This window comes from Penicillium bovifimosum (assembly GCF_028826915.1).
Source record: "Penicillium bovifimosum strain IBT 22155 chromosome Unknown utg000002l_segment0_segment0, whole genome shotgun sequence".
In the NCBI taxonomy this organism is placed as follows: domain Eukaryota; kingdom Fungi; phylum Ascomycota; class Eurotiomycetes; order Eurotiales; family Aspergillaceae; genus Penicillium; species Penicillium bovifimosum.
This window is the reverse complement of record NW_026622711.1, coordinates 1,070,008-1,094,635: the sequence shown is the minus strand read 5'-3', so window position 1 is coordinate 1,094,635 and position 24,628 is coordinate 1,070,008. Positions and strand designations below refer to the sequence as shown.

General features: G+C 52.2%; 9 protein-coding genes across 9 annotated transcripts; 5 read left to right on the top strand and 4 right to left on the bottom strand.

The window, feature by feature from the left end:
* Nucleotides 1-232: 232 nt before the first annotated feature.
* On the top strand, nt 233-2,067 carry N7515_001609 (putative acyl-CoA dehydrogenase; the record flags this gene model as incomplete). Its single annotated transcript, XM_056662353.1, has 4 exons — nt 233-347; nt 416-427; nt 491-756; nt 832-2,067. 4 exons carry the CDS (start codon nt 233-235, stop codon nt 2,065-2,067), a joined length of 1,629 nt encoding a protein of 542 aa, XP_056524466.1.
* Nucleotides 2,068-3,133: 1,066 nt separating this feature from the next.
* On the top strand, nt 3,134-6,461 carry spt5 (transcription elongation factor spt5; the record flags this gene model as incomplete). Its single annotated transcript, XM_056662352.1, has 6 exons — nt 3,134-3,235; nt 3,299-3,478; nt 3,539-5,428; nt 5,452-5,588; nt 5,643-5,821; nt 5,875-6,461. The coding sequence occupies 6 exons, from the start codon at nt 3,134-3,136 to the stop codon at nt 6,459-6,461; spliced, it is 3,075 nt and encodes a 1,024-aa protein (XP_056524465.1).
* A 265-nt stretch (nt 6,462-6,726) lies between these two features.
* gmdB (general amidase GmdB) lies at nt 6,727-8,679 on the bottom strand (the record flags this gene model as incomplete). Its single annotated transcript, XM_056662351.1, has 5 exons — nt 6,727-6,854; nt 6,906-6,993; nt 7,065-7,949; nt 8,022-8,297; nt 8,377-8,679. 5 exons carry the CDS (start codon nt 8,677-8,679, stop codon nt 6,727-6,729), a joined length of 1,680 nt encoding a protein of 559 aa, XP_056524464.1.
* A 1,642-nt stretch (nt 8,680-10,321) lies between these two features.
* Nucleotides 10,322-12,752, bottom strand: triA (uncharacterized protein; the record flags this gene model as incomplete). The annotated part of the gene is made up of 2 exons (XM_056662350.1): nt 10,322-11,014; nt 11,073-12,752. 2 exons carry the CDS (start codon nt 12,750-12,752, stop codon nt 10,322-10,324), a joined length of 2,373 nt encoding a protein of 790 aa, XP_056524463.1.
* A 957-nt stretch (nt 12,753-13,709) lies between these two features.
* On the top strand, nt 13,710-15,323 carry N7515_001605 (acyltransferase family protein; the record flags this gene model as incomplete). The annotated part of the gene is made up of 1 exon (XM_056662349.1): nt 13,710-15,323. The coding sequence occupies one exon, from the start codon at nt 13,710-13,712 to the stop codon at nt 15,321-15,323; it is 1,614 nt and encodes a 537-aa protein (XP_056524462.1).
* A 587-nt stretch (nt 15,324-15,910) lies between these two features.
* N7515_001604 (uncharacterized protein) lies at nt 15,911-17,917 on the bottom strand (the record flags this gene model as incomplete). Its single annotated transcript, XM_056662348.1, has 4 exons — nt 15,911-16,335; nt 16,393-16,476; nt 16,530-17,133; nt 17,186-17,917. 4 exons carry the CDS (start codon nt 17,915-17,917, stop codon nt 15,911-15,913), a joined length of 1,845 nt encoding a protein of 614 aa, XP_056524461.1.
* A 501-nt stretch (nt 17,918-18,418) lies between these two features.
* Nucleotides 18,419-19,624, top strand: N7515_001603 (putative pantetheine-phosphate adenylyltransferase; the record flags this gene model as incomplete). Its single annotated transcript, XM_056662347.1, has 1 exon — nt 18,419-19,624. The coding sequence occupies one exon, from the start codon at nt 18,419-18,421 to the stop codon at nt 19,622-19,624; it is 1,206 nt and encodes a 401-aa protein (XP_056524460.1).
* Nucleotides 19,625-20,262: 638 nt separating this feature from the next.
* Nucleotides 20,263-21,812, top strand: N7515_001602 (F-box domain protein; the record flags this gene model as incomplete). Its single annotated transcript, XM_056662346.1, has 2 exons — nt 20,263-20,623; nt 20,683-21,812. 2 exons carry the CDS (start codon nt 20,263-20,265, stop codon nt 21,810-21,812), a joined length of 1,491 nt encoding a protein of 496 aa, XP_056524459.1.
* A 274-nt stretch (nt 21,813-22,086) lies between these two features.
* Nucleotides 22,087-23,694, bottom strand: N7515_001601 (histidine phosphatase family protein; the record flags this gene model as incomplete). The annotated part of the gene is made up of 1 exon (XM_056662345.1): nt 22,087-23,694. The coding sequence occupies one exon, from the start codon at nt 23,692-23,694 to the stop codon at nt 22,087-22,089; it is 1,608 nt and encodes a 535-aa protein (XP_056524458.1).
* Between the last annotated feature and the right edge of the window lie 934 nt (nt 23,695-24,628).

Genomic DNA, 24,628 nt, shown 5'->3' with positions numbered 1-24,628 from the left:
TGTGAAGTGTTACTATCATCTCCGAGGCCCCGTTTGGTTCCAGCTTCATATCCTGAATCCTGAATGGGAATATCGTCCGACCTTAGTGCTCCTTGCCCCATATAACATATAATTTCTCCCCCAGCTTCCCCGGAATTGAAAATTTCTTCTTTCTTCTTATCCACTGGTCCCTGACCTGATCCTAAATACTTGCACTTTTCACCTCACTTCTTCCTTCACATACTCCGCCACCATGTCAAAGACTTTCAGCGCAGAGGACGTTGCCACGCAAGGCAAGGGCGCCAACACCTGGGTCATTATCGATGAGGATGTATACGATGTGTCCAAGTTCCAGGACGAGCACCCTGGTATGTTTCCAAAGTCATGCGCGCGCAAATGCACGAGGTCACATGCTAACTTACTTTTTGTTCAACAGGTGGAAAGAAAAGTACGTTGTCTCCGAAAGTATCCGCAACTCGCTGATAGTACCATATTGACGGTGTGGGTTTAGTTCTCCAGAGAGTTGCTGGCAAGGATGCATCCAAGCAGTTCTGGAAATATCACAATGAGGGTATCTTGAAGAAGTACAAGGGCCAGCTGCAGATCGGTTCTTTGAATACCAAGAAGGCAGCCCCTGAACCCCCGGCACCCGCGCCTAAGAAGGCTGCCCCCGCGGTCAAGCCCGCCGCTCCCTCCTCTTCCACGATTACCAAGGGTGAGCCCCAAGATCCTTACGGAGAGTTGATTCCCTTCGCCGATCCTTCTTGGTACCAGGGTGTAAGTTTTTCTATCTGCCGAAAATCTGGGGGTTTTTCCGGTCAAGCCGGAAGCTAATTCGTTTTTGATCCGTAGTATGCCTCCCCCTACTTCAACGAGACCCACGCCGCCCTCCGTTCCGAGATCCGCCAGTGGGTTGAGACCGAGATTGAGCCATATGTGACTGAATGGGATGAGGCCAAGAATGTGCCGGAGCACATCTACAAGCAGATGGGTGAGCGCGGCTACCTGGCCGGTATGCTCGGTACCCACTACCCCGTAGACCACACCCCCCACCGTGTGCAGTCTGTCGCACCGGAGAACTGGGATCTCTTCCACGAGATGCTGTTGACTGATGAGCTATCCCGTACTGGTAGCGGTGGTCTGGTCTGGAACTTGATTGGTGGTTACGGCATTGGCTGCCCTCCCCTGGTCAAATTCGGCAAGAAGCCGCTGGTCGACCGTATCTTGCCCGGTATCTTGGCTGGTGACAAGCGTATCTGTCTCGCCATCACCGAACCCGATGCGGGCAGTGATGTTGCCAATCTCGGCTGCGAGGCTAAGCTTAGCGAAGACGGCAAGCACTACATCGTCAACGGTGAGAAGAAGTGGATCACCAACGGTGTCTTCGCCGATTACTTCACCACCGCCGTCCGCACCGGCAAGGACGGCATGAACGGTCTCAGCGTTCTGCTTATCGAGCGCGAGGCTGGCGGTGTCAGCACCCGCCGCATGGACTGCCAGGGTGTGTGGTCCAGCGGTACTACCTATGTCACCTTCGAGGATGTCAAGGTTCCCGTTGAGAACCTGATCGGCAAGGAGAACCAAGGCTTCAAGGTCATCATGACCAACTTCAACCACGAGCGTATCGGTATCGTTATCCAGTGTGTGCGCTTCTCCCGTGTTTGCTACGAAGAGTCCATGAAGTACGCCCACAAGCGTAAGACCTTCAATAAGCGTCTCATCGACCACCCGGTCATCCGCATGAAGCTCGCCCATATGGCCCGCCAGATCGAGGCCACCTACAACTGGCTCGAGAACATCATTTACCAGTGCCAGTCTATGGATGAGACCGAGGCTATGCTCAAGCTCGGCGGTGCCATCGCCGGCCTGAAGGCCCAGTCCACCCAGTGCTTCGAGTTCTGCGCTCGCGAGGCCAGTCAGATCTTCGGCGGTCTCAGCTACAGCCGCGGTGGCCAGGGTGCCAAGATCGAGCGTCTGTACCGTGATGTCCGCGCCTACGCTATTCCCGGTGGCAGTGAGGAGATCATGCTTGATCTCAGCATGCGCCAGAGTTTGCGTGTTCACAGCATGTTCGGCATGAAGCTATAAAGCAATTTTTCTGGTGTTTTGGTTTTTCTTTTTGGACAGCGGCGGTAGAGCTTGCCCATTTTGATTCTATTCTTTCATCGCTACCTTTGGCTAGATATCCTCTCGTCTGCGACGGCATTTGTTCTGTTTTGCTATGATCTGTCATGTACGATAACATTGGCTTCTTTTGTATATTCCTTGATTTACAGTGGTGCTTATCACCTTTTGGATAGTCGCTACATTTACCACATACAAGTGATATTCATGATTCAAGACAACAATCGATACTAACTGACTAAGTACCTAACTAACTAGAAGGGGGCATGATGTATGCGGTTGATGTATTGTCCTTCGGAACTGGGTAACACAAGTCTTTGTAATATCTTGGAAGTGAACTGAACAGTTTCCTCATGAGGAGCATACTTCTTGCAAAGCATTTAATCTGAGACTATCGCTTCATGGTGCTTTGCTACTGTGTTTCGTTAAATTGTTGCTGTGTACAAGGTGAAGTCGACCGCCTAAAGTCAAATACGGTGACCGGAAGCGACCATTCGCGCAATTATGCCTCACCTGCGCAACTCGACCTCCACGCTCCGACACTTCGATTTCTCCTTTCTCTTCTCTCAAACATTCCTTGTGAGAAAGGCTTCCATTTGCCCTTTCTTTGTGGTGTCGCTCTTCTTTCTCACATTTGAATCCCCCAGTTTTCATTGGGGTCGTGTCCTTTGTAGGCGGTCGCGGAACCCGATTGCCCGCAGAGCTCGACTGTCTGCTGTGCTCCCTCTCACTCTCACACTCACTTCTCTCTGGCCATTTTGGTTATTGGAAAGCTTTGAAGCCCCTTGGAACAGATCGGGACCGTTCCGCATTCTGGCATCTACTGCTTGTTTCCCAACCCGCAAGCTGCAGCGCGGATTCTTTTCGATAGGGTATGGATTGCTTTGGGATTCGGCCTCTGTCGTTATTGTTGGTGCTGACACTTCTTTTGATTACTAGTTACGTTCCTTTGATCTGATACCCGTCTACGAATTTCCGAGAGTTGCGCAGCCGCTTTATTTGCGACAACTTATTCACACTACACTTCAAAATGTCGAACTTCCTCAACCAAGACTTCGGTTCTGACGATGACGAGGACGATTTCAACCCAGCCCCTCACGAAGATTCTGATGTCGAGGAACCCCGAACCAAGGTCGGTCTACCTCACTGGTCAATCTTAGAATGGACTAGGCGCTAACAGATGGGTGTGGAACAGCCTTCTAAGAGAGATCGCTCAAGCCGCGGTCGTGACGACGAAGATGACGTGAAGTACGGGACCAATGAACAAGAGGGAGATACCAAGGATGTTGAGGATGAGGATGAGGACGAAGAGGTGGAGAACGAAGTGGATGATGAGGAAGAGGAAGACGAGGAAGATGACGAGGATGAAGCAGTGGTATGCTTTTCATGAATCTGCTCCTTCACAACATCGTTATTAACCGCAGTTCTGCTCTAGTCGAGTCACCCGCAAAAACGGCAAAAGCGTGTTGCCAATCCCTTCATCGAAATCGAGGCCGGTGTCGACGCGGAAGAGGATGAAGCCGAGGATGAGGAAGATGAGTTTGCCGAATATGGCATGGAAACCCATCCGGATGATCTTGATGCGCTGCCCCAAGGCACCGAGACAGATGACCGCCGCCACCGCCAGCTTGATCGCCAGCGCGAAATCGATGCCAGCATGGACGCAGAGAAGCAGGCCCAGATGCTCAAGGAACGCTATGGGCGCAACCGTGCTGCCGCAACCGATTCACTTGTGATCCCAAAGCGACTGCTGCTTCCCAGTGTGGAGGACCCTAGCATTTGGGGTGCCCGCTGCAAGCCTGGAAAGGAGAAGGAGGTCGTATACTCAATTCAAAAACGAATTGAAGAACGACCAGCGGGCTCCCGGAATCCCATCCGAATTATCTCGGCTTTCGAGCGCGGCAACATTATGCAAGGTTGGTTCTACTGTGAAGCCCGGAGGCAGGCCGATGTCACGGAAGGCTTGGAAGCCATCAATTTCTACTATCCATCCCAGAAGTTGACTCTGGTTCCCGTAAAGGAGATGCCGGATCTTCTCCGCGTCCAGAAGTCGGAGGAGCTTCTACCTGGTGGCTGGGTCCGCATCAAGCGTGGTAAATACCAGGGTGATCTGGCTCAAATCGAGGAGGTTGAAACCAACGGATTGAATGTCACTGTGCGACTTGTTCCTCGACTGGACTACGGCATGAATGACGATACTCTTGGTGCCCCAGCTCCTGATGCCAAACGGAAACGCGGTGCCATGGTCACTGCCCGTCCTCCGCAGCGTCTGTTCAGTGAGACAGAAGCGAAGAAGAAGCACGCAAAGTACCTCTCGTCTACTTCCGGTTTGGGAGGCAAATCATGGAACTATCTCAATGAGAACTACGTGGATGGATTCCTCATTAAGGATATGCGTGTGCAGCACTTGACTGCCAAGAACGTCAATCCGCGGTTAGAGGAGGTGACCATGTTCGCACGTGGCGGAGAGGATGGCACTGCCAACCTGGATCTGGCGTCACTGGCCGAGACGCTGAAGAACTCTGCGGCCGAGGACTCATACCAACCGGGTGACCCAGTGGAGGTCTACCGGGGTGAACAGCAAGGCTTGATCGGTCGCACAGTGTCTACCCGAGGCGACATTATCTCATTGCAAGTCACCGAGGGAGAGTTGGCAGGACAGACAATCGATGCGCCAGTTCGGACTCTCCGTAAGCGCTTCCGTGAAGGTGACCATGTCAAGGTCATCGGCGGCAGCCGGTACCAGAATGAACTCGGCATGGTTGTGCAGGTTAAGGATGACACAGTAACTCTGCTCAGCGATATGAGCATGCAGGAGATCACCATTTTCAGCAAGGATCTTCGACTTTCCGCCGAGATGGCTGCGGATGGACAACTCGGCATTTACGATGTTCATGATCTGGTCCAACTCGATGCCGCCACCGTGGCTTGTGTCATCAAGGTAGACCGCGAGTCTCTCCGCGTGGTGGATCAGAATGGTTCCATCCGCAACATCCTTCCTACGCAGATCGCAAACAAGATTACCCCCCGTCGTGATGCCGTCGCAACTGATCGCAACGGCGCTGAGATTCGAAGCGGCGATACTGTTCGCGAGGTCTACGGAGAGCAGCGTTCCGGAGTCATCCGCCACATTCACCGTTCATTCCTCTTCCTGCATAACAAAGCGCAGGCCGAAAACGCAGGTATCTCTGTGGTGCGCACAACGAATGTTGTTACTGTGTCCGCGAGAGGCAATCGGCCTACTGGACCCGACCTCACCAAGATGAACCCTGCTATGGCGATGCAAAATCCTGCAGGTGGTGCTGCCATGCCACCCCTCGCCGTGGTCGTGACCATCTGATCGGAAAGACCGTGACCATCCGAAAAGGCCGTCACAAGGGTCTCGTCGGTATTGTTCGTGACGCAGACGACAACTCTGCTCAGGTTGAGCTCTATACATCCAACAAGCCCGTTCATATCCCTCGTGATATCCTCACACCTAAAGAGTATGTTCTTGTCCTGCTAACGCTTGGGCTATTATACTTACTAACTTCTTATAGCCCTGTCTCTAAACAGCCCCTATCCATGGGCCGTGGAAGAGGAGGAGGTGGCCCTGGCGGACGCACTCCCTTCGGCTCCTCGGGTGGCCCTGCGAGAGATGGTTGGGCAGGTAGTCGAACACCGATGGCTGCCGCTGATTCATCCAGAACCCCAGCATGGGGTGGCGCCTCCGCGAGAAGTAAGTTCAATTTGGAAACAAACTTTTGTATCAAATTACTAATGGTCATTCAGCTCCTGCTTGGGGTGGTCTGAGTGGTTCCCGTACCCCAGCCTGGAAGGCCGACGGTTCTCGTACCGTGAACCCGTACGATGGAAATCGTACCGCCTACGGAGGAGTTGGCAGCCGCACCCCTTCATGGACCTCCGGATCGAAGACCCCATATGACTCGAGCTCCGGCTTCGACGCCTTTGCCTCTGGATCCCGTACTCCCGGCTGGGGCGTTAGCGCCGGTGCCAGCGCTGCCGCGAATACAGGCAGCCGTACTCCCGGCTGGAGTAGCATGGCTGCTGGTCGAGACCAGCGTGATTTCGACGACGCTCCGACTCCTGGCGGCAATTACTCAGCCCCTACCCCCGGCGCCTACGCAGCTCCCACCCCTGGTGTCCCAACCCCTGGCGGATGGTCCGAGAGTGCACCCACACCCGGAGGGGCTTTCAGCGCACCTACTCCTGGTGGACCTTCAAAGCGTGACTATGATGCTCCAACCCCTGCGGCTTTCGACGCGCCAACTCCGGCCATGGGCGGCATGGCTGCTACTCCTGGCGCTGGTTATGGTAATGATGGTGGACCTCGGTACGAGGACAGCCCCAGTCCTTAGTTTCTGTTTTCTCTCGACTCCAAGCAAAAGCTTGTCCTTCCCACACACCCAACGATATCAAAAGGGAAAGGACTGGTTTCACATATGTATTCTACTTCTGAAATTCTCTAGCAGAACCGGCGCAAAATGACATTCGCATGATTGTTTGATACCTATTCCTCACTTCTTCCTAGGTAGTATATGCATTAACACGCCATGACTTCTTAGTCTTGTCCTATTTGCTAGACACAAGCGGATAGGCGAATTCTCATGGCCACGAACGCGATTATTCCTTGCCGTAAGTAGCCAATACCTTGTCAATGATGTCCGCCGCCCACAGACACTTCTCATCCTGGAAGCGCGGCGTGACAACCTGGATGGCACATGGGGCGCCGTCGACCTGCTCGGGAATATCTGCCACCTGTTAGCACTGGATTCACCATGGAAGTGGGTAAATCGACATACAGCTCGGCTGCATATCATTGCCTGCAGCGACAGGTTCTGGATCAAGCTCCTTGTCGGCCTTCCCAAATGGAATAACGCACGCAGGATACTAAATCGACACATGTCAGCACATCCATCTCCCAACACCTCCAAAAACACGACAATAAGAGAAACACCCACATCCAACAAATTCCAAAGAACCGTATAAGGAGGCCACCCATACGTATCAAGAGCAACAGCCGTATTCTGAGCCCCAGGACCCAAAACCACATCAAGCTTCGAACCAACCCACATCTCCCTCCAGGCCTCATCAACTCTTCGTCTCGCCATATGCAGCCTCTGAATCATCTCAAACGGCTCAAGCCCCTGCTCAACAGGGAAAGACCCAGAAAACATCGGCGAAGCACCCCTAACAACCGACGCAACCGCCGGCTCACCACTAGGGCTAATATGATCATTCCGCGGACCATAGACAAAATACTGAAACGCAAGCCGCGACACATAAGCCAAACTAAGCTCTTCAGCTCGACCCCCAATCCTCACAACCCGATGACCAGCCTTCGTCAACGCGGCAATAGCCCGATCCAACGCCCGCTTAACAGGCGGATGCAGCGGGAAATGCTCATCATCAGCCATAACACCAATCGTTAACATCCCGGTACCATTGGTCGGGACCGTCTGCCACGGCACCGGGAGAACGGCTGCATCGTATTCCCATGCCTGGCCATTGCCGACAACGGAGCTCATCAGCAGAGACAGATCCGCAATGCTGTGTCCCAGTGGTCCGGCGACGGGAGCTATACCTGGCATGCCCTGGACGTTGCCGTTGACCTGCCCGCTGTACGGAATGCGCTGGGTTGTGGGCTTGAAGCCGTAGACGCCGCAGCAGAGTGCTGGGATGCGGATTGAGCCCGCGATGTCCGTGCCGATGCCCAGGATTGAGCCGCGGAAGGAGAGGAGGGCGCCTTCGCCGCCGCTGGAACCGCCGGCTGTTAGGGCTGTGTTGTGCGGGTTGAGGGTGCGGCCGAAGATGTTGTTTTCTGAATCTGCGGTCTGCGTGGTATACTGGTATTAGAATTGCCTTAGGCTGGAATAGATTGCCATGGGGGCGGGGGGGGGGGGGGGTTGTTTTCTTACCATTAATGTCTGCGGGATGTTGGTCTTGACATATAACACCGCGCCGAGCTGCAGCAGCATCTCCACAAGCGCCGAGTTTGTCTTTGCGGGTTCGTTGGCGAGAAATGAGGTGTATCCTACTGTTGTCTGTACTCCTTCGACGCAGAAAGTGTCTTTGAGACTGATCGGGAGACCGTGTAGGGGCCCAATGGGTGTCCCCTCTTGCTGAAGGTATTCATCCAGATATTTGGCGCGTTCTAGTGCTTGTGGGAAGAATGTCTCTGTGAGACAGGATGTCTACAGTAGAGAGACATCAGATCTTGCTTTTTCTTTTCATATCGTTTATGGACGAGTCACGAAAGGAAGTTATACTCACAAGCTGCTGCGCAATAACAGCTCTCTTACAAAACGCCGTCGTGATTGCCAACGAGCTAATCTGGCCAGAAGCCAATTTGTCAAGCAATTGACTTGCAGTGTAATTCTCCGTGATATCTAGCTCGAGATCGGATAGTATCCCGCTGCGACGGGGTATGTCGGCCTCTAGTAGACGCGGGGTCTTCTGTGCTAGGGCTAGCTGCTCTGCGCTTAGCTGCCACTCATGAGGAATCTTTTGCTTGCATTCTTGTTGTTTGGCGGCCACGAGGTCTTGCCAGGTGGTCGAATTGGTTGTGGAGGTCATTTTCGTGAGGATACGATGGAGTACAATGGACGGGAGGGTTGTAGGGTTGCTCAGAGATTATCTGGGGAGTTTAGGTAGTAGTGCGTATACGCGTACTTTTCCTTGTGCGAATGGAGTTAAATAATGATCCAGCTATCTCCGCTCTGCTCGTTTCCCCTCTTTATGTGAGTGCTACTCGGTGAGTCTTGGAGCCGAGGGGTACAGTACGAGGGGTATTGATGGGTGAGGGGTTGGTTACTTGGTTTACTACATCGTGAGATTTGTGTTACTTCTTTGCTTGCATCTACCTTGTCAAGTCTTTCATTGGAATACGCCCTGTTCCATTGCAGCTAGGATGTCAGTTAACTACCTATAACTTCGAGCACAACCAAATGGCCAAGTTTCCACTGTATAAATTCCGCTCTCCAGCCTCGGCATCTCATCCCCTCTTTATCCTTTTATACTCTTCATCTATATTCTTGGCCTTGCAAGCGTATCCTCAGGCTTTAACAATTTTGACGAATCGAGTATATGACCTAAGTATCTTCCCCGCATTTGCTGACTGATAAGCATCTCGGCCTCGATCGACAAGGCTGGAATCTGTATCAAGATCCTTTGTGTAACTGGGTCCTGCTTTCTCCTGCAAGGGTGTTGTACATATTGGCTTGTGTTGATTGGAGAGGACTAAACGAAGGGATGAAAAGATATGAACCTTGTATGTATTTAGCGGCTAGATATCTTCGTCTATCATGAGTCTAGCTTATACTTCCCAAATAGGAAAATCGTCGCACCGGGAGGTATCGTGAATATGATCAGACGGAGATTCTGAACGTGATGGATACAAGATCATTCCATATAACACCTAAGTACGTGAAGTTCAGTCTCATCTATGCGAGTCGTCGCTTTCTTTCCTCTGTCTTTCCTCTTTACCCTCACGCCTGGTTATCTTGGATACACTCACTCACTCTTTCACACTTCTTCCTCGTTACTCTCTTCGACCTAACCCCTCTCTCCTCGGGTACTATCAGCTCCTCGATGAATCCTTGGTACGCTTCTCCCATAGTAGGGATGGCCCGGATTGAACCTTGGAAAGTTATAATGTTTAAGTTTACAACCTTAAAGCTTATAGACACCCGCAAACTTATAGGTACTGGCTCATAGATCGTACCGAGAGACACGTCATATATCAATATAGAGTCGTAATATGAACAGTTGCACATTGGATTTAGTTAATGAAGTCGAATGGAAGTGTAGACGTATATACTGATGTGGGATGCGAATCGAAAGAATTGGCAGGTAGTGTTTCCAAATCCAGCTCCACTCTCTCGACCTAATCTCATCTTTCTCCTTGATTAATCCTGCCAGCTTTACTCCATTGGGTTCACCTATGTGGGCTACCGATCTACATAGGACCTCATGAATGACTGTTGGAATAGAAAGATGTCTAGCCAGTCGTTGGCCAAAGAAGATTGGGACATTCCCTCTAAGTAACAACCTTTATGTCGCTCTCAGGAAACAACTGCACGCTGTCTATTGCAGTGCGAACTTTTCCAAACAAAAGAGAACCATATCTGCAAAGAAACCAAAAACCTGAACAGTAAAGCCTACCCAGTGAAAGATTTAGAAAAAGATACAATAATACAAAGTGTTTGAAGAGAAAATATCAAGACGGAACCGCTCGAGCCAGCAGTCGAATATTATCCACGAAGCCCTTGACCAGGTCCTCGTACTGATTCTTCGGATCACCCGTCATAGCAAGCTGACCCTGGCGACGAATTTCAGCGGCCGAAACCTCAACTTCAAGCTCGTGCTCGAACTCAGGCTTGCCCGGTTGTTGCTGCTGTACGGTCAGAAGACTGGTCTTCACAGTGACACAGGGACTTTGGAAACATGAACTTACGTCGGATTTAGCCACCTGCGTCAGATCCACCTGATAGGCCAGATGACGGTAGCTCATGCGATCTTTGATGCGATCGCCTCGTCCGCCCTTGTTGACGGCTGTGTCGATCATTGTGAGGTTGCTGACGTCCCCGGTGTATTCCATTTCGAGGTTGACGCTGACGCGCCAGTCGACTGTCGTCCGGGGACTGCAGACATCTACATCAGCCACTCGACACTTGACGATTTTCGCAAGGATCTCGCCAGTTCGCTCATCGGTTGTCACTCGGACTTTGGGCTTGTGTCTCGGATTCAAGTTTTGGCGGATCACCGGAGGCAGGTCAGCTGCTTGGATCTCATAGAAGGTGTCGCGTTCTTTCTTGTGGACGTATGCAAGAGGGATGCGGTTCGGGTTATTCTGCGGCATAGAAGCTTTCACAGCTTCGTTCAAGAAATTGTTCATCGCTCGATGTTGTTCCTATGCATCGTAATAAGTATGGGATATTCATCGACGGGCAGTGAAGATAAAAACTTACGACCGTCATTTTGCTCTCAAATGATGTACGGAACCGTCCGTTCTCCCGATTGATGACACTCTCCGTGAGGATTGGAAGTTGGATCCGGTCTCTGCTGTCCAAGTCGATGATATGACCCAGTTTGGCCTCAATCTCCACAATCGTCCCCTGACCGCCAGCAGCAGAGCCTGCCGATGCGACGTTCACATCATTCCTCAAGACCACATGTTGGAACAAGAAATCACATATGGTCTTTGTAATCTCCTCGTGTGGGATGAAACCGGTGATGGACGGTTCCCATGGGCCCAATGAGCCTACCATCGGCGGAGTACTTGGGGGAACTAAGGAAGCCGGGGGCGCTGGGGGAGCCTGCACAGGAGGCATACTGGTTCTCGGTGAAGGAACCGGGGGCGCTCGACTGACCCGTGCAGCTGGTGTAACTGCCGTCGAAGATGATCGTCTCCGAGCAGTCCAGAGCTCCTGCCTAGCATGTCTTGGGACCGGGGGTTGGGGGTTGGGAATAATTGGGCGTTTGCTTGTGTTTCGTGGCGTCAGCCGAGCATAGATCGGAGGCTCATTGTACCTCCTTCTCTTCTGCCTCGGCTGTTGCGCCTCGGCGCGTGTTTCGTGGTCGACCTCCATTTTCAAAGCATGGTGGCCTCCGCGAACGCCCGAGGGCGAGCTGTTGGTTTGGCTGCCCGCTGCCATGGGGGAAGTCGAAAAGTCGACAGCTCTGGTAGGCTTTTGTGCCACGGGACTCTCCACTGACATCCGGTCTTCAGAGGAACGAATTGGACCAGCAGTCACCGACTCGGAGGCCGCGACAGTGCTATTATGACGAGAGACCGAGTGTGGGCTAGCGCTCTCTGTTGTCTCTTGGTTCAAGCTAACCAACGAGGGGCGGGTGTTCTGTTCGGATGGTCGTGAACTGCGGGGAGAGAACTGCCGCTGTGTTACAGGTGACTGCGTTGGAACCTGGTCTCGTAGCTGCGCTTCCTGTGCGGCCCTCGGGCTGGATAAAGAGTTGCGTGGAGAATCGCGCCCGGAGGATGGCGGGCGGGCAACTGACGGCGACTGACGGGAGGCAAAGGTAGGAGGAGGACCCAAGGGGGTGCCTGGTACGGATTGATGCGCCGATGGAGAGAATCGCTGTGACGGTAGAGGTTGCGATGCGACAGGGGGGCTGCGGAATGACTCAGTTGGTGCTCGGGGGTTTGTCACCACCGATTGAAGAGATTGTGAACGCTGTTGGGAACGCTGTTGAGCAAAGTAAGATTGCTGCTCCGGGTGCTGCGGCCCTGCACTCAGTGGCTGCGGTGTGTAGGGCGAAACCAGAGGACCGGGATGTTGGGGATGCGACCCGTATGCTGGCGCGAATGGATCACGCGGGCCAGGACCATACGGTGTGGATATGTGTGGAGGTGTCTGACTGCGCTGGGGTCCTACGGCTGTATTGATCGCTGGGCCGGAGCTGAACTGGTACGGTGACTGGGCGGATGCTGCGTAGGATGAGCTTCGCTCTGGGGAGGCGTGCTGCGGGTGTTGCAACGAGGGAGGCTGGGGCGGACGTGGAGGATATTCTGAATAAGAGTTGACCCTCGCGAGCTTTTGAGGGGTTTGGTCGGAGATAGGGGAGCTGGCTGAGTTTGAAGGTGGAGGGTTGGCGGCGCCATCGGTGTTCATGATCGTGCGCAAATCCATCGTGACAGCACCCACTTCGGGACCACTTCGACCGAGCAGTTTTATCGAAATATGCACGCGACAGGCGATCGCGACATTCAGTATCGCAAGATGTCGGGGAGTAGAAGCGGGATAATGGTGGGATGGACAAAGAGAAAGGGAGAAGTTCTCGAGCGGAATCGCGCGAATCAGGGAGCTGATGATCGTCGCCTTAGGGAACAGGCGACATCAAGGGTCAGGTTTGTATCAAAGTGAGAGTGAAGAAATAAAGAATTTTACTGTGTACGTTGGGGAGCTTGGAGAAATGTCCAGAGCTTGAGGAAGGAGCTTTTTGAAGTGGGTGAAGTATGGATGCATTCGGAGAAGGAGCGAGTGTAGCATCGCTAACTATGGAAACCGTAAAAAGGTCTATTTCTCTCTTTTTCGCTCGTACAAGTGTCTGAGTCTTTATAATCGTCATCTATTCAATCTCCTTCGTCTGGTCAAATGGTGAAAAGGCCACGGTTGTGATCTCGTGATATCTTGACACCTAAGGCGACAATTAGGCTAACCCGCTTTGGGAAGTATAAGCACAGGGGAGCTCCTGAGTGGTGTTCGAGACTTTGTCGAGTGTAGCATATGATAGCAAGAAGCTGTCTAAGCTTGCTGAGATTGACGCTGTTTACCCTGGTACTGTGGTACTGTGGTACAAGTGCCAAAGGTGTTCCAGAAGGATTCAATTTCGCTCAGGCGCGAAGTGGATCACTTTCCCCTTTCCTACTGACGTACGTGTATCTTGAATCTGCCCCAATTCGCCGACCTGCATCGGCCTCAACGCAATACACTTGTGATCTCGCTGGTCGATTGTCGAGTCCTCCTGTCTTTGATACCTTCCGCCGAACTCGATGCTTCCTCCGACATACCAGCGTGAATGAAGGCCTTTGCCCCACCGGACATGCCCACGCCATCAACCCCATCAACCCTGCAGAATATAACGAAATGCCATCCCAAGACCGCGCCAACACCTCGGCCGCCGATATCCCTCTAAATGACCTCGAATCCGCCTCCAGCTCAGAATTCCGCTCGTCGGGAGCAAAGCGATGGAACGGGTTCTCACAATTCCATCCGTCGAACATACTCGCGCATCCAGAGGGGTTGGCACCGATGTCGCAAGAAGACTGGCTGGCTTATTCTGAGGACACATGGCAACGACTGATAGTCGCTCTGACCCCGAGTTTCTTACAACAGGGTAGCGCCTCGTCGCAGCCTACAAAGCTCCACGCCATCGCAGCTCTGGATGGGTTGCGCGGATGGGCCTGTCTGCTGGTCTTCAACTTCCACTTCCTCTTCACATACACCTGGAAGGTTGCAATAGGATGGGGATTTGCAGGAGAGAATTTCGGGATTCATCAACTGCCCATCTTGCACATGTTGATCTCCGGCCACATCATGGTGGCCATCTTCTTCGTTCTCTCCGGCTACGTTCTGTCATACAAGCCGTTGAAAACGATTCGGAGCAGGTCCTTCGATCAGACCTTCACCGCGCTCGCGTCAGGGACCTTCCGCCGTGCCTTCCGTCTTTATATCCCCGCCATTGCGGGCATTCTTTGCGTCTTCGTCGCTGTTCGTCTCGGGCTGTATAGTTATTCCCACAAGGTCATTAAGGAGGGACACACCATCCTCGGCACCAACGAGCAACATCCGCATGTTTACAGATCCCTCTCGAAACAGAGTGATGACTTGTGGGTGACGCTGGCAACCTTGCTAAACCCATTCGACTATGCGCTCTACTACAACTACTACAATCCGCACCTATGGACGATCCCCCTCGAATTCCGCTCCTCGCTTATCCTCTTCGTCGTCATAATGGGTACATCACGACTAAAGTCGCCAGTGCGCATGGCCGTAGTCTCCGGCCTGATATGGTTCTGCATGCGCTACGGTCGCTGGGAAATCCCCCTCTTCCTCTTCGGAATGCTTATGGCCGAAGTGGACCTCATCAACGGCGTCTGGGAGCCATCCACCAGACCGCCAGTAGAAGATGACAAAACCACCATCCACTTCAGCCCCAGCAAAACAACAATCAGAATCTCCCGCCGCAAACTATGGATCTCGCTCTTCTTCGTCGGTCTCTACTTCGGCTCATGCCCCAACATCGGCTTCAAATGGACTCCTCTCTACAGATGGCTCTGGCACATCACCCCATACACCTATCCGGAACCGCACCGCTTCGCCCAAACCATCGGCGCCGTCCTCATCGTCTTCGCTATCAATCACTCCCCGGATATCCAGAAACTCTTCACAAATCCCCTCTCCCAATACCTGGGCAAAATCTCTTTCGCTTTCTACGTCGTTCACGGCCCCATTCTCCATTGTCTGGGCTACTCTATCATGCCCAGTATCTGGAATCTCACAGGGAAAGAGACGAACTTCCAATACTGTCTCGGCTTCCTTATTGGCTGGTTGATCTGTCTACCCGTCGCTATCTGGTTAGGCGATGTCTTCTGGCGCGCCGTCGATATTCCAAGTGTTAAGTTTGCACGCGCGCTCGAAGATCGGCTCGTCTCTAAGATTCCGCCTTCCAGCCCGATCTTGGCTTCCCGGGCTGACTGATGTTGCTCGATTAACATGGGCCTGTGTCTGGTAGGCTGTGTTTTTTTTTTCTTAGCGGTTGCTTCACTTTCTTGCCATTGCTTTACTTTCTTGCTGTAGCTGTTCTCTATATGATACCTTCTCGCTGGGCGAGCTGTTTGTTTACTTCTACTGCCATTGCAGAATCAAGACCTTTGCAAACTTCACACACTTTTTCATTGAAATGTAGATGAAAATGATGTAGGCCATTCTCTCCAGAAAGAAGCGAAAAGAACACCCTTGGGGGTCGCTCAAGTTTCACTACAGATGGAAGCGCCTGTGACTACTGGGAGTTTAGGTGAAACCATCTATGGAGTATGATGGAGCACGTAAGTGGCTATTCCGAAACAGCAGTCAATATGCAATGTAATTCATTCATTCGTTCACTCGTGCGAAAGTCAGAAGTAGCCAATCACAACCCCAAACACGGCTAGCAGTAGCCCCTAGAGAGGCAGATTTTCAAGCGGATGCCATGCCTACGCGAAAGACCAAACATTACAGAGATCGAACCGTCTAATGCAAAGGCGAGATTTGAAAAAGCTTGAAGAGACAACGGGTTTTAAGTTGACTCATAACGCGACGCCGGTTAGGTTTCGTCCGCCGCAGACTCCCAGCCATTCCCGTGGTTGGCCGGTGCGGTTGGGCCCACCCTGTGGTGACCAACTGATGTTGGAGACTTCGTATTCGCTTTGCCAGACGGCAGCTGGGCCGCGCTCGGATGTTGTTGTTGGTGGTGCTCCTGGTGTAATGGCTGGAGGGGAAGCGACCGGTGCAGCGTTGTGCTGGTTGATCAGGTCCCAGAGGAGAACCATACTATCGTCACCGCCGGAGGCGAGAATGCCGCGGCGGCTGGGGGACCATTCTACGCAGTTCAGGGCTGCGGAGTGGCCCTTTAGTTCCAGTAGAGCTTGGCCCGGTTGTCGGACATCGAGAACACGGACGACACTGGAGTCCTGGGAGAAGGTTGCCAGGAGATGGGCGTCATGGGGGGATGCTAGAAAACTATATCAATTGATCGTTCTATCCATTGCCGGAATTGCGTCATTCATACCTGCGATTCTCAATAGAGGTGGGGGATAGAGGCCATTCGTCTGCGATTGAGCAGGGGGGCTAGAGCCTCCAGGGCTCATAACTGCTGGGAATCTGTTAGTACACATAGCACAGAGAATGGTTTTCGTGGTGGCTTACGCTTCTCGTTCTTGTCGGTCGGTTCGTAGATGATGGTGCTGTGTTCAAGGCTTCGCAGGTCAAACATTCGCACGCTACCATCAGCGCCACAACTAACAAACACATCAACACTGTTGGCGCAGAATCGAACGTCGTACACCTCCTTGTCATGGGCAATCAGTTGCGTCTTTGCGGTCAAAGTGGGAATATCCCAAATGGTGCAAGTTGTATCAATGCTTGAGGTAATAATCAGACTTGGGGAAATTGTATTCCAGTCGAGAGAGGTAATAGGAGCAGTGTGCTCCGGAGATTTTGAGTTAGACAGCAAGGCCAATGGTGAAAGCTTCGAGGTAGCCTGGTCTCGCTGGTTCATGGGGCGAGTGATCGAGTTCGAGCTTGGGAGCGGCTGCGAATTCGGTAATGACCATAGGCGAAGATGGTCTCCTGATGTGGCCAGCAAATCAGTCGACTGCTTCTGAGATGACGGGGGCTCCCAGAGAATGCGAGTGACAGGATAGGAATGAGTCGCCTCGGCGGTCTTGACGTATTCCAGTTTGATCTCTCCTGCGGTGGCATCTGGTGTGTCGGGATCTGGTTGCGACCAGTGCGTATCAAGAATTTGAATCTGAGACCTGATTAGCAATGTGATGTGCCCCTCGTGAATTGAAAGCACATACATAATTGTGGCTGTCTTCTAGGTAGCTTCCCAAAGCTAGCTTTCCACCAAAGCCTGAATTCCCTGTGATCGGCCATTTGCACCAATCCACTGCATATATAGGCCATGGTGCGATGTGATTGCTGTTTGTCGGCACCTGATTGTCTCCATTGTTGTAAGGCATCGAGGATGACCCGGGACTCATAAGTCCCTCATTCAACAGGTGTTCACCAGGCGGCCTGATATCTGCCAGACCAAGAGGGGAGTACTTGCCCTGAGGGGTGTGAGGCGCGCGATACCCCCCGGGAGACGAGGGATACTTCGAGCCATCAGGCGCACCATGTTGTTTGTACATCGACTGGTCGAACCCCGCAGGGCTAGAACGCGAATTTCCATGTGAGTTGATCATACTGGCGCGATGATTGGTTTGTGACGATGATTGAGATATGGTAGGAATGACCGACGGAGCGGTGTTTATTGACACCGGTGCCGGGCGGTTTTGATTACCTGGCTGCAAGGCTCCTGGGAGAGTAGTGCTGCTGTTGTTGCCATCGCCGCCGAAGTGCAAACTCGATTGCACGTTGATCGAAGGAAGCCGGGCCCCTGCGTCCGGCGAGGTGGGATAGTCATGCGAGGCCGGTTGACGGGACAGGTTTGGATTGATTAGCCCGGTTGATGGGATATGGAGTTCCTCTGGCTGGCGACTGAACATAGTGGACCGCCGGTTGGATTCGTATTGAGAGGGGTTTGGCATGTTGTGTGGTTTGCACTGGCGAGCAGTAAAGTCGCCTATGTGAGAGGTTGCGATGGATGGATCGAGGATAAGCTCCACAGTCGATCGAGGTCAGGGTAGGAGGTTGGGGAAGGGCGCTTAATTGGGGGGTTGCAGCGGGCTTCAAGAGAGCTCCGACCAGAGGACCGTATCAACCAGGTATCATTCCAGCTTGTCAAGTCACTTGGCTCTCAATGGCATCCTCACGTCTATTGAAGAATAGCACGGTGGAGGACAAGAGGGCGGGTGCCATCCCACCTGGAAGAGGGTCTCCAAGACAGCAGCTGACTCATCCGGGTACCCCCCGGCCCGCCTACAATGGGGATTTGTATTTGATCACTTCCCGAGGTCTTTTGCCCTTTGGCGATGAGATTCTTTTTCTTTTAATGTGATTTCTTGTTCTGTTGTTGAGCATCTATCGCATCTGTCTATATTTCACTTGGTGATATCTCTGTTTCGTATAGCTTCCATAACCTTTACATCATGGCTACCGATACCAATCCACCCTCGGCTTTACTACTTCTTCCCCCGCCTCCAGCTTTCTCGTTTGCCCAAGTCAAAAATGCTTTTGAGCCATCCTTGGTGGATGTCTATGCTAAGCTATCCAAAGCGTTGAATGGATCCAATCGTACAGCTGTACTGGATATTGTTCTGGCCATTCCAGATCTACTCTCCCCGAGCTGCAAACCTCGGGCCAAAGTGTTTGCACAACTTCAGCATTACCTGACCAGTGTCTATACGCTGGTTGGTGCTGTCTGTGCAACACAAAACATCGAACTTGACTCTCCAGGTGGCATTGATACCCGGGTGGTATTTATCGATCCAAGCGAAGACAGCTCGGCCCAGGCCTCTGACAGTTCTCGGTTTGGGCCCATCCTGCACTTGCAAACCCTAGCGAATTCAGGACGGTCTTGGGATAGCATTTTCTATTTGACCAATACAGCTGGCAAGAAGTTGGCCAACTCCTTTACCAACAGTGTTGGCAGTCAAGCTCGGGATGGCGCGGCGGCAAACCTGCAAGCCATCACAAGCAATGCTGACTGGGCGATACCTTCCCTATTAATTCCCGATAACCAACAACCTTCCACTCCACACTATTCTGTGGTCGTGGGTGGCACATTCGATCATCTCCATGTTGGTCACAAGCTCCTGCTCACAGCAGTTGCATTGGTCATGGAGCCGCTCGACCGGGGACAGGAGGGACGCCTGACCATCGGAGTGACAGGAGATGCACTATTGGTCAATAAAAAATATGCCGAATTTCTCGAGAGCTGGGAAGAGCGTTGGCAGAACACTGCGGCTTTTCTGACAGCCATCATGGATTTCTCACCTAAGAGGGAATCGCCGCAGATTGAACGTGCTTTTGCGCCAGGTCCCAATGGCAAGACCGTCCTTACGAGAATCCAACCCAATCTGGCATTTGAATTCGTGGAGATCTCCGATCCATTTGGGCCCACGATCACGCAGGAGAACCTCGGGGCAATTGTTGTCTCCAAGGAGACGCACTCGGGAGGAGCTGCAGTTAACGACGAACGGGTGAAGAAGGGATGGAAGCCACTTGCTGTATTCGAAGTGGATGTACTCCAATCTGGAGAGGTAGCAGCCACGACCACTGACGTTGAGAGCTTCGAGTCGAAAATAAGCAGCACGGATATCAGACGGCGGCGCCTTCATTTGGCGAAGGTCTGATAGGCACACAATTAAAGATGAAGATCCGGCAGCTAGCAGTAGATAGTCTCTGCATAACAGCACATACATACATTAGCTCGTTCTGATTTCGACCATTTATCCCCAATCCCTTTGGGGAAGGTGACCTCAATACAAACACGAGATTCGTCACTCTGCATGTGTGCCGGCGGGGTCTTCGTTGGCCCCTCCTTCACCACTCACTCCCGAATGGCTTTTCCTGCAGGTTCACGCTGGCTGGCCGCAGGACGAATCAATCATGTGATTAGTGTATGGCAGCATCACCAATGAAACCGAGCGGATCGGGTCTTGAAGCCCGGCGTGTCAATGCAAAGGGCGCTAAAACAGGGCTGTGGTGATCATCCCGGTCGCGAGGGCAATTGTTAGGGCGAGAGCTCTCGCCGTGCAGCCATGGTGAGACAAGTCAACTGTCCTACTGATGTCAAGTCTCTGCAGAAGACAGCCTCTACGAGTCGAGCAGAGGGCTTTTATTATTTATTTTTCTTAATTCCGTGTTTTTTTCCCCTTTTCCCCAATTCGCTCCGTGGGTTGGCTCTTTAGTCTTGCGGACAAGTCCAGAGCATCGCCTTGCCCTCAATTCCTCTATAAATCCATGTCGCTGCCACTTGGTCCAGCAGCCGATGCTTCGGCTGCGCGTGCCGATCATGGATCAGCCATGTCATGTTCAGAACCTCGCTGACGAGCTGTTGAGCGAGGTCTTATCTTACCTTCTCGAACCCGCACCCCGAGCCCTAAACGGCAGATTCAATGGAAATGGACATGCTCCCAGGTCTGGCGAATACGGCGAAACATCTGACCTCGATCGCTTCCGGCTCGTTTGCAAGCGCTTCATGCGAATTGGCACCCCTCACCGATTCCATCGGTTTACACTGCGGTTTTCTGCTCATGGCTTCCGGCGACTAGACGAACTGGTGGACATGCAGTTGGCCTGCTATGTGAAGACGATCACATACATGGTGCGGCCATTCTATCATGGGAAAGGTACTACCTCCATGCGCGTCTATAAGCGGGTGCGCTGGCTGACAGTGAATGAAACACAGGATGGGCCCGGTCACTGCGAACACTTGAATCAGAGAATCCCGAACTGTCAAGACTACACAGCCGCCGACTACACGAGCAAGCCAACCTCACCTCAACCAACAACGACCAATACCGCCTGCAACGCGCAATCGCCGAATTCACATCCCTACAAGAAATCAAGCTCCTAAGACTCCAAGACGAAGCAGACGAGCGCCTCCTCGACTTCATCCGCGATAACCCACTATCCACCAACACAGCAACCACCATCTCCTTCGACTGGGAAAGCGCCTGCTCACGCGCCATAACAAACCTAAGCCTAGCCCTCCTCAACACGAAATGCACCTCCATCCGCTTCACAGGCCCCCAAATCAGCCCAGAAGCAACCCTGCAGCTCCTCCGCGCCCCAACAGAAACCCTCGCCAACATGGGCTCGCGCCTAACAAGCCTAGACATAAACTTCCACTCAACAAACATAATCTCAACAACAACCGACCTCTCCGAAGTCTTCCGTCGCTTCTTCACCGCAGCCAAAAACCTGATCGCCATCCACATAGGCTTCCTCAGTAAAACACCTCTCGATCTAGACCTGGAACAGATCTTCCACCACATCCGCTGGAAAACACTCCGCAAACTAAGCATTCAAGGCTGGCGACTCGGCGCAGACGAGATCATCGCCCTGCTTCGTCGACACAGTGCACAGTTACGCGAGTTCCGTCTGACGGCCGTTTATCTGAGGCCTGGCGGTGTCTGGCGCGATGTGCTTGTCGTCCTGCGTGAGGAAATAAAGCTGCTTGAGCAGCTGGTTCTGAGGGATATTGACTATGCGGCGCATTTTGACGCTATCGCTGTTTCCAATGGTGTCGAGGTCTTTGATGATTACCCTGTTCCTGGGGAACCTTCGGTTACGGTTGCGGCTGCGGCGTCTTCGCAGTCGGCTGTTGCTATGCAGATCGCGCCTGTTGCTTCTACTGGGGGGAGGCGGTTGTCGTTGAGACGAAATTCGCTTGAGAGGCTGCGTGCGTTGCCGAGTGTGGAGTTGGGGGATGACGGTGTCCATGTGTTGCATGAGCAGATTCCTTTTTGGGAGACATGGGTTCTTTCTGCTCTGCATGGGTCTAAGAGGAATGGTCGGTCTCATTGGAGTGTGTAGTGGGGTGGATTGAGATATACGTGGTGGTTTTGTATTGATTCTTTCTTGTTTCTGCGTTGGGGGGCTGTTTGATCATTTTCGTGTTGACCTGCAAGCGTTAGAACCATTCATTTAGAGCTCTGCTACAATCATATTTGTTTCTGAGACCTGGGACTTGTGCTAAGGTGAACCACATTGGCATTGTCTAAAAATGAAGAAGCTGTGGGGATACAATGTTTCGAGTCCAAGCCTGAAAGCAGGGCAATACATACACCCAGGGTCTTTTTCCCAACCTCTAGTCAAAGCACTGGTCCCAGTTACCGCCAGAACGTGCAAATGTAAGACCATTCACGAAATCACGACGGCGACAACGACCAAGAGAATCAACCGAGCAACCATGCAGCGGAACAACACGATCATTAACGAGGACCCGAACGAAAGGCTCCGGATCCGGGTCTGAATGACACTGCATCATCTCTATATAAGCACGGGCAGCAAACGGCACCGTCCAAGCGGCCGAGTAACCGTCCGCTTTGTCGGTGGGCTGGGGGTGGGTGCGTGGTAGTGGAGCGGTGCTGTTATACAGCCCCAAAGCAAAGAAGAATGGTATCATCCCATTGTCATGCGTGAAGTCTGCATATACAGTATGGTTGAGCGGGAAAGTCGCGGCACCAGGGGCGTCTAGGGTACGGTTTGTGCTTGTTTCATCGCGCACTGCCGTGTGAGTCAGTCGTGCGATCAGTTCGTTTGCGAAACCGACACCCTGGGCAGGGCCGAGGGGGTTGCCAGCGCCATAACCATAGTATTTGCTGAGCGATTGGAGGTAGTTGTAGTGTTTCCATTCGTTCTCAGTGAAGAGGTCGCAGAATGGTGATTGCTTGGTTGCGTTGAAAGTCTGTGAAACTGTTTCGAAAGGGCAGAGGTCCATCAGACTGGGAATATCGTTATCCTCGAGGTGAACGCCTGGAAGACCAGCTTCGAGGCGCGCTCGGATTGGCGGTGCGAATATGGATGTGTAGTGGTTCTCGATACCGTCTTTCAGATCATCGTCCTCGAACTTTGTGCATGTGTTATGATTCAGAGAGTTGTTGAACCCTTTCTGTTCTGAGATGATGACGCTGATCTTGGGACTTGACTGTCGATGATCGGCACATTTGTCGTGAGACTTCGCATGCTCGAAGCCCTTGATAAATTTCTCGCCAGACGCTATCACACGCTCCGAGTCAGATGAACGAATGAAGGGCACAGCCCGTCTGGCCAAGTCCTGGTATCGCTGATAGAACTTCAAGCCCGAACCGACCATCTGGCGCTCTCCAAACGGTGTCAAGTCATCACTGCCTAACTTGTATTCGTATGAGCGGAGAAATTCCAGCTTGCCCTTGTATGCAGTCGCGTTGGCCTTGATAGCTCCGATGAGCTCGGCATACTTCTTGCTCTTGTCCGCCGACGGCAAACGAGCACCATGGCGGGATACGACTTGAACAAAAGTAATTTCACAGGTATCAGGGACCTCATCTGAGATAGCCGATTCCTCTGCAAGAGAGAAGTAGGGCGAGTACTGGCCCCATTGATGCGAGATGGCCGGATTGCATTGATACCCGTCATTGACAGTATGACAGGCAGGTTCCCGCCGTGACGTTATCTCTGATGAATCCAAAAGCGATGCAGCAAGTACGTCGGGCTGCGCCATAGAATTAGACGTCTCTGTCGTGGAATGTGAGGACTCGTGGCAGGGTCCTGTCACGCAGTACGCGGCCAGTACCAAAATGACCAGCAGGGCGATGAAGATCAGTGCAATCCATCTTCGGGTCCTTGACTGCTTTTGCGATTTCCAACGTGCATTCTGCTCCTTTCCCAGCAGGCTCTCTACCTCCCCGGAGGATTGAGTGTCGGGCCCTGCCATCGAAGGGGGTGCATTGACTTGTATAGATGATGTCACCATGTCACAGGTTCGTATAGGTACAAATGTGTGAAACCTGCACGACTTGAATGGATTGCTAAAAGGGGGATTCAGCCCATTTTTCAATGTCGACCCGACTTCGAGGCATTTGGCTTAACCCTGCGGACGTTTGAAGTGTTGGCGTCTGAGTCGCGTTGATTGGTCGCTCTTGCCCTGAAGCGGAAAACACGTGGGGGATCTCCTTCCCGTGACTCGGCAGGATACTTCGAGTTACCTTCAATATGCACCTGGTTACGCCTACATGTCGGTACCTAAAGAGTATCTGAGACAACGGTGTGTCCGAAGTAGATTGCTGATCTTTGCTGCATCAGCATTGAGTTTAGCCAATCGAACTGATTCTTTGCTCCACGTGAAGTCAAAATGTCAGAGAACACTACCTAGTCCCTGTAGTTCAGTCAAGCTTGTTCCTTGCCGTAGTCCTTATTTCAGACGAGGATTCTAGACTATGATATGTTTCTTTGCGTTCGTGTACCTTGTTTGGATGTGATTCATAGTATAGTTGTAAAATCTTCATCTATCACTGTCCTTTGAAATAGACCTCGGGACATGTACGCTCTATTCTCTATGCATGTTCTGTCCATTCTATGGTTTTGATCTCAGAATAGTAACAGGGGCAATTACAGGGGAAAGAGGAAGGAAATCCCTGACATTGCTAGCAATCTGCGTCTTTATATGGAACAGGAGCCTTAACAAAACTTCCAATGGAATTTCCCGAGGTCTGCTACTTGAATAAACCATTGGAACATTTTGTCTTAAGTACCGAAAGCAGCAAGATACGGTGTTAGAGAGTATATTGTAGATGGAGGTTCATGGATGCCCGATGAACAAAGAATACTAGGATCGTTTTGAGTCATATATATACTGTGTAGGTAGCACG